Genomic DNA, 12,277 nt, shown 5'->3' on the forward strand with positions numbered 1-12,277 from the left:
CTGCTGCCCAGTCTTCACCGGCTCCGCCTCCGGCTGCTCGTCGCCGAGGGCGCCCTCCAGCCGCCGCCTCCGCCCCTGCTCAGCCTAGGCAGCAGCCTTCACCTAAGCCGCAGGGTGCCGGCCGCAAGAGAGCTGCCCAGCCTGCTCCCAGCACCTCTAAACCTCCAGGCAAGAGGAGAGGGAAGAGACCCTGAGACAGGCGACCCAGGGGACGTACCTGTTGCTCTTCGGGAGGGTGCCTCTGCACCTCTCCTTCCCCCGGAGGAGGGCCGGGTGGAGAATCTTTGGTTTCCTTTTGTTTCTGTTCCGCCGCTGGCCAGCAGACCAGCGGTACCCAAAGTTTCAACAAAAGAGCAATTTCTATTTCCCCTGGGTCATACATGGTCGAGACTGGTAGTTCAGGACGACGCTCAGTTGCCTCGCCGTTCTCAGTCTCCTCCATCCAAGAGGGTGAGGATGACAGTGTGCGCCGCAGCATTGCCTCGCCGCTCTCATTCCCCTCTTTCCAGTGCTCAGATGACAGTGATGCCGCCTCGGCCTCATCACTCATCTCCCACTGGGCAGGGAGGTGCGGATACTTGGACTCGATCCCCTCGGGCGTCGTTCCTCGTTTCCCCTCCCTCCTTCGCCTCGGGGCAACGAACAGCCGAACGCCTCCTGTCGATTGCTCCCGCGTGGAAGCAGGTTGGTGTTGCATGTCACACCCAGACTCCACTTCCGGCCGCCCCAGGGCCTCCGGAGTCAAGTCCCTGCCTTCCACCTCGCTACCCCACCCCGGGTACGCCGGTGGTTCGGGTCGGCTCACTGGTACGGTTCTTCGAAGCCTGGCTAGCGCTTCCCAGGCCGTCCCGGTGGCTCACCCGCACCATCCGGCTCGGCTATGCAATTCAGTTTGCTCGCCGGCCTCCCAGGTTCAGGGGCGTCCACTTTACCTGTGTGCGGTCAGAGGATGCCCCTGTCTTGCGGAAAGAGATCGACGTCCTGCTGGCGAAGGACGCGATCGAGCCGGTCCCTCCTGCCGAGATGAGGTCTGGGTTTTACAGCCCTTACTTCATTGTACCCAAGAAAGGCGGTGGGTTACGGCCAATCCTGGACCTGCGAGTTTTGAATCGGGCCCTTCACAAGCTCCCGTTCAAAATGCTTACACAAAAACGCATCTTCGAATGCATCCGTCCCCGGGATTGGTTTGCAGCGATCGACCTGAAGGACGCGTACTTTCATGTCTCAATTCTTCCCCGACACAGACCATTTCTTCGGTTTGCTTTCGAGGGTCGGGCATATCAGTACAAGGTCCTACCCTTCGGGCTGGCCCTGTCGCCCCATGTCTTCACGAAAGTCGCGGAGGCGGCCATTGTTCCCATGAGAGAACGTGGCATTCGCATTCTCAACTATCTCGACAACTGGCTTATAATAGCTCACTCGCGAGACCTGTTGTGCGAACACAGGGATATGGTGCTTCACCATCTCAGTCGGTTGGGACTTCAGGTCAACTGGGACAAGAGCAAACTCTGCCCCGTGCAGAGGATCTCTTATCTGACCGCTACCATTTTGTTGACCGCTACCATTTTGTCTCTTTAAATGGAGAAAAATCGATCATAACTCCAGTAAACTATGGAGTGCCGCAGGGATCTGTGTTAGGCCCTCTATTATTCTCAATATATATGCTGCCACTTGGAAATATTATAAGGAAACATGGAATTAGTTTCCATTGTTATGCTGATGACACTCAAATATATATTTCATCACGGCCGGATGAAAACGCTAAATTATCCAAATTGACAGAATGTGTTAAAGATATCAAAGATTGGATGACGCGTAATTTTCTTTTATTAAATCCAGACAAGACAGAGGTAATACTTATCGGTTCAAAAAACCGCCCACAAAACCTCTCACAATACAATTTTAACATCGTAGGATGTCCTGTTACTTTATCCTCTACAGTAAAAGACCTGGGTGTTATACTCGATTGCAAAAAATTTTGAAACTTTTGAAAATCATATTTCATATGTTACAAGAACAGCCTTTTTCCACCTTAGAAACATTGCTAAGCTACGTAATATGCTATCAGTTTCCGATGCAGAAAAGTTAGTTCATGCATTCATGACCTCGAGACTAGATTACTGTAATGCTTTATCAGCTGGTTGTCCTGCATCCTCAATAAACAAGCTACAGTTAGTCCAAAATGCAGCCACTAGAGTTCTTACTAGATCAAGAAAATATGATCATATAACACCGATTTTATCATCACTACATTGGTTACCTATAAAGTTCCGTATCAATTACAAGGTATTGCTACTGACTTATAAAGCCATAAACGGCTTAGCTCCAGTCTATTTAACGGATCTTCTATCGCCCTATAATCCATCGCGCTCTTTAAGATCACTAAATTCGAGGCTTTTGGTCATACCTAGGATATCCAGATCCACCAAAGGAGGGAGAGCATTTTCACATTTAGCTCCGAAACTCTGGAATAGCCTTCCTGATACTGTTCGTTGCTCAGACTCGCTCTCCCAGTTTAAAACTAGATTAAAGACGCATCTCTTCAGCCAGGCATTCATATAACATTTTAAATCTTACTGTTCAAACTACAATCTGGCCTCTAGTTCATAAATGCCAGAGGAGAACTGGCCCCCGACTGAGCCTGGGTTCTCCCAAGGTTTTTTTTCTCCATTGGGTCACCTGATGGAGTTTTAGGACACCATTAGGTCACTTGATGGAGTTTTCGGTTCCTTGCCACTGTTGCCTTTGGCTTGCTCAGTTGGGGATATTTTGGGGATATTAATTTAATTTTATCAATCAATAAATTTACACTAGAAACAACCTTGTTGAGTTATTTTGGTTTAACCCTCTGGGGACCACAAACGCGCCCGCGCGTTTTGCTCGTTTTTTTTTTTTAGCAATGAAAATAAACACTAAATGCTCTGTTAATTTTGATCTTTCATTTTCGTGTAATACATCAATCGATCCTGTTCAGTTTCTATTTTTTTTCTGTATATTCACAATAAAAATAAAGTGTTTTGCTTTTTGACAAATAAAGAAAAATTAACATGATGCGATTTCTGCCTTCTCTCTGTCAGTAAACTCCCATTTGAAACGCGTTCGAAAATGATCTATAACTCCGCGAAAATTCAGTCAAACAGGCAAACAGACCCACGGGCATAAAGCTTGAGATCGCATCTTTTAAATGAAGTCATTTATATAAAAAAACAAATATTCTCAGCTTCTGTAATCTGTATAAAAAGAGAGCGACTCCTGTCGAGCTCATTAGGAGCTCATTCACAGTAATGTGACCACTCCCCGGAGAGCGCGTGCTATTCAAACGCAAATTCTGAGAACTATTTCAGAGCTGTGAAACGCCCACATCAGCTGTAAACAAAGCGCGTCGCGACTCCTCGCGAGTGAGACATTATAGCCTACCTTATGGAGAAAATATTCCTCAGACAGCCCCTCCTTGGCCCATTCCTCTGAGGAAAGACCTTCTCTCTCAGAGACGGGGCACTCTATGGCACCCGCGTCCAGACCTCTGGAAACTTAATGTCTGGTCCCTGGATGGGACGCAGAGGTTCTAGGTGGCCTACCGCAGGCTGTGGTAGACACCATCACTTCCGCTAGAGCCCCCTCTATGAGGCACCTCTATGCGTTGAAGTGGAACCTATTCGTCGATTGGTGCTCTTCCCGCCGGGAAGACCCCCGAACTTGCCCGATCAGTGTCGTGCTTTCCTTCCTGCAAGATGGGTTGGAGCGAAGGCTGTCTCCCTCCACCCTCAAAGTGTATGTTGCCGCAATAGCCGCACATCACGATGCAGTAGAAGGTAAGTCCTTGGGAAAGCATGACCTGGTCCTCAGGTTCCTCAGGGGTGCTAGGAGATTGAATCCTCCTCGTAATCAGCACCCCGTACCCTCTTGGGATCTGACTTTAGTGCTCAGAGCACTCCAGAATCCACCTTTTGAGCCCTTGCATGCAGTCGATTTAAATATTCTGTCAATGAAGACAGCTCTTTAAGATCACTAAATTCGAGGCTTTTGGTCATACCTAGGATATCCAGATCCACCAAAGGAGGGAGAGCATTTTCACATTTAGCTCCGAAACTCTGGAATAGCCTTCCTGATACTGTTCGTTGCTCAGACTCGCTCTCCCAGTTTAAAACTAGATTAAAGACGCATCTCTTCAGCCAGGCATTCATATAACATTTTAAATCTTACTGTTCAAACTACAATCTGGGTTGGAGCGAAGGCTGTCTCCCTCCACCCTCAAAGTGTATGTTGCCGCAATAGCCGCACATCACGATGCAGTAGAAGGTAAGTCCTTGGGAAAGCATGACCTGGTCCTCAGGTTCCTCAGGGGTGCTAGGAGATTGAATCCTCCTCGTAATCAGCACCCCGTACCCTCTTGGGATCTGACTTTAGTGCTCAGAGCACTCCAGAATCCACCTTTTGAGCCCTTGCATGCAGTCGATTTAAATATTCTGTCAATGAAGACAGCTCTTCTGCTCGCTTTGGCATCCATCAAGAGGGTAGGGGACCTGCAGGCATTTTCGGTCGACGAATCGTGCCTAGAGTTCGCACCTGATTTCTCTCACGTTGTTCTGAGACCCCGGCCCGGATATGTACCCAAGGTTCCTACCACTCCGTTTAGAGATCAGGTAGTGAACCTGCAAGCGCTGCCCCCGGAGGAGGCAGACCCAGCCCTGGCTTTGCTCTGTCCTGTTCGCGCTCTGCGCTGTTACATTGACAGGACTCAAAGCTTTAGGACCTCAGACCAGCTCTTTGTCTGTTACGGAGGCCAGCAGAAGGGGAAGGCTGTCTCCAAGCAGAGGTTAGCCCACTGGCTAGTGGATGCTATCGTCCGGGCTTATGATTCCCAGGACGTGCCTTGTCCACCTAGGTTGAGGGCACACTCTACTAGGAGTGTTGCCTCCTCCTGGGCTTTGGCTCAAGGCGCCTCGCTGACAGATATTTGTAGAGCTGCGGGCTGGGCAACACCCAACACGTTCGCTAGGTTTTATAGCCTTTGTGTAGAACCTGTTTCCTTCGTGTACTCGCTTCGGCCAGTAGCGCGAGGAATTAGGTTAGTGTCGGCTTGCTACGCCATTCTCGCCCCAGGGGCCAGATAAGTGCGTTTTCTGCTCCGTTGGTTACCCAACAAACGGCTAACCTCGTGAGTTCCTCCGTCTCCCCCTCCGGCGACAGGCGAGGCGGATCGCCGGTCGCCCGGCCTGTTCCTCTCTGTTGAGCTGAGTTTAGGCTTGGTTCTATGTAGTGGTCCCTTCGGCGACCCCATAGGTGTCTTTCCACGTTAGGTTACCCTCCGGGTTAGCCAGTGTCTTCCCCTTGACAGACTCTGTCTGTCGTCTCTGCTGAGTACACTCCCACCTTCCGGGCTGGGACTACCTCAGAGACTGCCATGTGTTCACTACCCTACGGGCTAGTGCACATGTGTATTCCTAGTGCCTCCCTTCGGGCAGGCTTTGGGCTCCGCAGCGTTCCCTTCTACATCTTGGGCACGCTTTCCCAGTGTTATCCAATGTCCACTGAGCGGGTCTTGCGGAACAGCAGTGTGACACTCCCAGCTAAGCTTCTGCACATAAGAGATAAGTTTCAAGAAACTGCTGCTGAAGCTTAGGCAGGGCGCTGGAAGGGGCCAGCACCATGGCGTTTTATTAGGGATCCCAATTCGTTGGAAACTCCTCCGACGAGACGTAGGAGTTCCCGAACGAAAGGGAACGTCTCGGTTACGTATGGTAACCCTCGTTCCCTGAGTAGGGAACGGAGACGTCTCGTCCCGTCGCCATGCTGCTGTACCTTCGCGGAGGACTGGACACCGTTCGGCTCCGAAGCAGAAAGCGTTTGTGTATGCGCTTGCTTCCGCTTTATCCCCTCCCTGGTAGGCGGGCCGCGGAATGCAAATCCTGCATGCCAATGTTTATTGGCTCGTTTTATTTCACTCGAAGACAGTTGGTCTCCCTAGCGTGATCCCAATTCGTTGGAAACTCCTCCGACGAGACGTCTCCGTTCCCTACTCAGGGAACGAGGGTTACCATACGTAACTGAGACGTTTTCCATCAAGCCCAGATTCACTGCATCTCTCTGCACCAGGTCTATGAGTCTCCAGATGTTCTCAAACATGCAGTTTTACAAGCCAGTTTTCTCTGTGCTGACGTTTCTCACTCCTCCTGCTTTAAAGACAGAAAGATCTTAATTTCACACTCTGTATTCATACTGAAAATCATGATCTAGTGAGCTTTTGCCCTTCTGCTCTGTGAGACGTTTCTGTTCTTATGCTTATGTTTGCTTTAGGACTGAGTGTTGCTCCAGTTTCTTTTAAATATATATTTATTTGTGTATTTAAATGTTTAAAGAAAAATTTGACATCTAAATAACTAAGCTTGTCTTTAAAACAATAATTACGTCTTTTATCATATCAATCATTTTTTGTAATGCAGTGGACATTTAGTTGATACCTGAATTGCCTCTTCTGCAGGTTTGTGAGTCCTGCTGCTGAGGAAGCCTGTCAGTATGTGAATAGAGTTGTGGGTATAAACCCGTTACTCCAGAGAGAGCTGAATCTGAGTGAACATAAACTAGGAGACACACGAGTGAATCAGATCGCTGCTCTACTGCAGGATAAACACTGTCAACTCAACACACTGACGTGAGTATTGCTCATTTATTTATTACATTACTTTTAAGCATTTTTTCCCTGTCACACAGAGCCAGAACAATTTAAAGTAATAAAATTAAACAGTCAATTAAACTATTAAGCTGCAACCCCACTGTTGTAAAGTTTTTCTTTCTTCAAAGCAGAGACCAGGAGACAGTCGGGATCGCGTTCAACGGAAGTTATTCTTTATTGAGAACTCCTCCGTACGCGGCTGTAGAAACTTCCAACATGATCTAACTCTAATACAGTATGCATTGTAGTTATATACATTCCAAGGGGGAGGGATTACATAGAGGTGGAGACTCTGAACAAAGCATGCAAATGAAGTAGGAACACACCCTACTCTGAGTCCAATTGAATCAGCATAACTATTCACATGCTGATACTGGCCAGGAGCTCCAATTCCAAGAGCCATCCCAGAGCCGTTAAAGACAAAAGGTGAAAGTCAATCAACCTAACGATTCAACGTCTGGACTGTGGCTCTTGCTCCAAGGGCCATTAAAGACAATAGGTTAGCGTCTCTGTGATCTGACTCATTTAACTTACAAAGGAAAAACAGGTCAGGCAGGAATATCTTGCTGTAAACTCAATAATCACTTTCTCAGTTTATATACTATCTAAATAAAAACCTCAAATGCTAAAATCAGTATTCTTCACCGTGATGTTATGTAAGGAAGCATATCTGAAAACATATTCTTAAATTTTAACCCTTCAGTCCCCTCTTTGAGAGTTCTTAAAATAACTCTCACAAAATACAAATTTAAACACTTAAACGTTTAATTCTTGTAACTTGAAAAAGTTACAGGCACGTATAACTTATTCTGTGTTGTGTCCTTGATTTACATGAGTGTCATAGTTCTTCTCAAAACCATAACTGTTGACACATACGACGCAGGGTGTAAAATGTCGTATAAACTACATGATTACACAGAAAACCATGTAGCATAAGAGTGGAAGTCTTGAAAATCCATGGCGCCTGAATAGCTGTGAAGTCTGTTTCCTGTAGAGTCCATTTGTCACGTAGAGTCGCTCTGATGACTCGTCCCTCATGAGGTTTGTTCATGGAAATCTGAGGTGACGTTTTATACCAGGATGCTGCTTGTGAAGACATCATGGCATACACACATACCTGTAAAACAATAAAACAAAGAAACGGCAGACCAGCAGTATTCATGCATGGACTTCATTCTTCCATAAGTCGCACATGTTCTGTGTTGATTTTCTGTACTTGCATGTTGACACAGAAACGAACATGCAATTAGGGTCCGTGATTTCTCTGCGTTGTGTTTTTTTTTTTTTTTTTTTTTTTTTTTTTATTCTCGTGAACAAGTTTCTGAACCATGAAGAATTATCTTCAGTCATCTGGTGTGTAATTTTGTTGAAAGATCAAGATTGCTTGTTGGTTAACTTGACATTAACCCGGTGCAGCACTCATGCAATGGTGCAGGCTTGTAGTCTTGATCATGTCGATGGATGACTGAAGGTTTCGTATGTCTCTGCGTTGTGTATTTTTCTTCTGTGTTGGTTGGCTCGGCAGTGGGTCTAGTTGTTTTCTTGAGCTTGTGGCTTCATATGCAGGTGAGGAGGTCTTTGCCTATGGGTCTCAGGAGAGCCATCAAGTGTTTATCTGCACAGAGGAAGAAAGAAAACAAAAGACGACAGAGCAGTATTTGTCCAAACACTAGGGTTGTAGTGTTTTCAGAGTCTAGTGTTGTGGTTGTTTCATTCTTTCCCTATTTCTTAATTGATTTGACACCTATGGACCAGTGAGGTGGGGATAAGAGGGGGGATGAGGAAATCTTCACCACATGGCTGACCCCCGAGGCCTGTTGCACATCGGTTCTTCCATTGGCTCCGCCCTGGTCTGTGTGTCCTATTCTGTCCCTGTTGTGTGCACACTGTACAGTGTGTGAGAAAAATTTGCACATTTTCATTCTCTAGTGAAACATCAGTCTTAATAGACATCATATAGAGCATGGAGGTCTGATTGTAGTGTTCTGCAGTGTAACATTTATGGCTGTGAGTTTTCTGAATGTCCCCCAAACAAAGGCTGTGACAGTCACTTTCCTTTTGTTCTATTAAACAAAAAAAATAAGTCTTTCATCTTTGTTGTAAGTTACTGGGGAGATTAAGCAATCACAGCCCAAATTGTTAACACCTCAAAAAGCTTACCCACGAGTCCAGTGACGAGGGGAGGGGTTGCTTCAAAGTAGCAAACAAATGTAGTAAGAGCTGCATAACATTGTTAACTTGTCTTAAGTTATTTTTATTTTTTCGACATTCTTTTCCAAAATGTCCGTGCTTGCCACAGTAAGAACAACTGGCTTCTCTAGGACTTTTGCGTTTCTTTGGCTTCTCTGAGTTAACCTTAAAGGATGCTGCTGCAATTTTTACTCTTGCCTTGACATCAAAGTCTCTTTCCCAAATAGCTAAACTGTCCAAGTTGTCTTGCAGGGTTCTATTTGACCATGTAAGATCTAAGAAAGGCAATGCATTTCTATGTTCTGACAAAAGACCATCGGACCATGCACGAACTAGAGGACCATTATGACCTAACACTTTCTCTGGAGTGTCGGCAATTCCGCTGTAAGCGGCAGCGGTCTGGCAAAATCTTTCTGTGTACTCACAAACAGTTTCATCCTTCTTCTGTACACAATTAGTGAGCTTTGACCAGTCCACCTTCGGTCCAACAATGTTTTTTAACACTTTAACAACTTCCTCTCTCAATTCATCTTTACTGGCCTGTTGCAGTTCAGAATTATTTACAGCACTTTCAAAATCATTGAATTCTGACTCAGTCAAGATCTGTGATATTAGCTGGGTGACTTCAGCTAGAGTCATATCATAGAGCCGCATTTTGCTGATCAATGCTCTTCTAAACTCAGAAAAATTTCTTTGCACTGATGGCAAACTTTCAGCAATTCTCTCAATCTCTTTAGGACCTAAAGATGTTTTGATTGCTTGTGGCTGCAATATGGGGGTTGCAAATGGAACTGTATCAACACCTTTTCCCTGAGGCTTTTGTCTAGCTACGCACACTTCAACTGCATTTACATCTGTATTGACATTGTCCTCTATACTATCAAAAGACTGTAAATCAGGATAGCTTTCCTCTGACTGTTGGTCTTCTAAATCACATTTGGTTGAGGCTTTGTTATGGCCCATGTTTGTCTTGAGACAGGACACCTGAGTCTGCAATTGTTTGATCTGTTCTTTCAACTTAGCAATACACTGCGCTTGTTCTTGTGCAATGGATAAGCTAAATTCTCGGTGACAACCGATGATGCCTTTCAGATTTTTCTTCCTGATACATGCACTCAACACTTTCTTGCAATCTTCAATTGACCACACTTTCTCTGGATCAATGCCAAATTTCTTGGTTAAATTCAATCTGACTGGCTTAGTCACGATGGAGTCCATGTGCTCTGATAACAAAGACTTGAATTCACTATCTGTCCAAAAAGGTGTAATCTGTCTAGTACTTTTCCTAAACATTTTGTGAATTTTTGTTACCACAAACAAACACTAAAAAAAACCTCTCTCTACCGTCTTGCAAACAGAGGTTACAATCTTATTAGCACAAGAGGCTAAATCTAATTCTAAAGCTAATTCTCTAGCTTACAGATAGGTCTTCTCTAGCAAGAGCATACACACAATATTAACATGTAACTGTTAAACTTCCCTGCCAACAACAGAGGATCAATTTCATCTCTAAAAGAAAAAACTTTTTAGAGGCTTATCTTTAGTTAACTAAACTCTACAGCTGTTTGTTAACTACTTCTCTGAACGGCGCAGAGGAAAACATTTGTTCTGGTCTGCATTGGTTCTTTGAAATGGAGTGAAACTCACCGAATCGTTGGTTGTACAGAAAACATTCATCTGGAACTCAGTCAGCTTTGTTGAGATCTTTGAGCTTGAAGTTTCAAGATTCAGTCTGGAACTCAGTCAGCTTTGTTGAGATCTTTGAGCTTGAAGTTTTCAATCTGGAGGAAGCTGGAAAGCTTTGAAGTTTCAAGATTCAGTTCTTTGAGTTTCCTTCTTCTCCATCCGGGTCACGGCACCATCTGTTGTAAAGTTTTTCTTTCTTCAAAGCAGAGACCAGGAGACTTGAGATGGATCTTATAAGCAGAAGAGATTTATTCTTCCAAGTAGTCTGTAGTTCATCATCATCATCAAGACTAACTCAAGAGAGTTGCCTTGCAAATTTATAGACATTTAGGGGGAGGGATTTACATTGAGGTTGAACAAAGCATGCAAATTAGGTATACAGGTTAAGGAACCCGCCCCAGACCCCAGCGTGTTTACCAGTATCAATTTAATCAGCATACCTATTCAAATGCTGATACTGGCCAGGAAACTCTGGTTCCACGGGCCATCCCAGAGCCATTTAAGACAAAGGGTGCGTCTTGGAGCTACTGGCTAGAGCCATTAAAGACTCATTTAAAACACAATAGAGAAAACAGGGCTGGTAGGAACTGTTGATACCATTATCCTAACCTAACCTTAAAATGCTAACTTCAATATACTCAATTTTTACTGTTGCAAACTAAATTAAACATTTAATAAAATATGTAATCCAACACCACTTTTGAAAAATCCCCAGAATGTCACATGATTATGGCACTTTTTCATGTGTTCCATATATGGACTAAAGCTGCGTCCGAAATCGCGTACTATGGGAGTAGGTACTACATTTAAATTAGAACGTACTTTGCGACCGTTAAAAAGTAGGCTCTATATAGTATGAATACGGGTAGTATGAATGGAGTCCGGACGTACTGGTATTACGGTTGGTATTGTCACGTAACATGCGCGGTCACATCAGCGCGAAAAGTTAAATAGCCCATTCCACTGACTGCACCATCTTAGAGCAATGTTTTTAGTTCTTTCCGCTTTCGTCTGCGTTTTTACTTTGTTCGTGCTCACAATTCAGAGGAGTCGTCGGTCAGCTGCTCGCAGATCACGCCTTTGTCGAGAGCCTTTGTGTAATTTCTCAAATAAGTTAAATATAATTTAGCCAATACATTTTACCTCCAAAAAAAAAAACACACACACACACACACACACACACACACATAAACCTGTGAACAATGACAGATGTTGATTTTTGGTAAGGAAAAAGTAATTTATTTGCTTGTGATATTACCACCAATGAATAAACATGAATGAATCAATAGTATGCGTGTGTGTATCTCTGTTGATTCATTCATGGATGGCAATATCACAAGCAGTGTGTGTGTGTGTCATGATTCTCATAGAAGCAGAGACGGTAGCCGGATCTAAATGCAGCAATAGACTTTAATTGACTCAGAACAGGATAAACTCAGTACAGGATAGACTCAGTACAGGATAGACTCAGTACAGGATAGACTCAGTACAGGATAGACTCAGAACGGGAAACAGGTACATGCACACGGAACCTACATACAATAACTGACCAGGAACAAGAGAGCACACAGGGTTTAAATACACAGAGGGGATCAGGGAATGAGACACAGCTGGGGCAAATGAGAACAACGAGAGGGACCATACAAACTGACAAGACAACACACCTGAAACAAGGGAACTAATGATTAAGCAAGCTAGGGATAATTGAATACAATAAGCACCGGCAGA

General features: G+C 44.9%; 1 protein-coding gene across 1 annotated transcript in view; it reads left to right on the top strand.

Moving 5' to 3' along the window:
* LOC307159631 (uncharacterized protein) overlaps positions 1-12,277 on the top strand; it is a 732,752-nt gene that overhangs the window by 68,419 nt on the left and 652,056 nt on the right. Inside the window, exon 12 of the mRNA XM_079873101.1 lies at positions 6,482-6,652. Coding sequence (XP_079729227.1) covers positions 6,482-6,652 — 171 coding nt within the window. The remainder of the gene's footprint in view (positions 1-6,481; positions 6,653-12,277) is intronic.

The sequence above is a fragment of the Squalius cephalus genome (assembly GCF_949319135.1).
Source record: "Squalius cephalus genome assembly, chromosome: 1".
Classification (NCBI taxonomy): Eukaryota; Metazoa; Chordata; class Actinopteri; order Cypriniformes; family Leuciscidae; genus Squalius; species Squalius cephalus.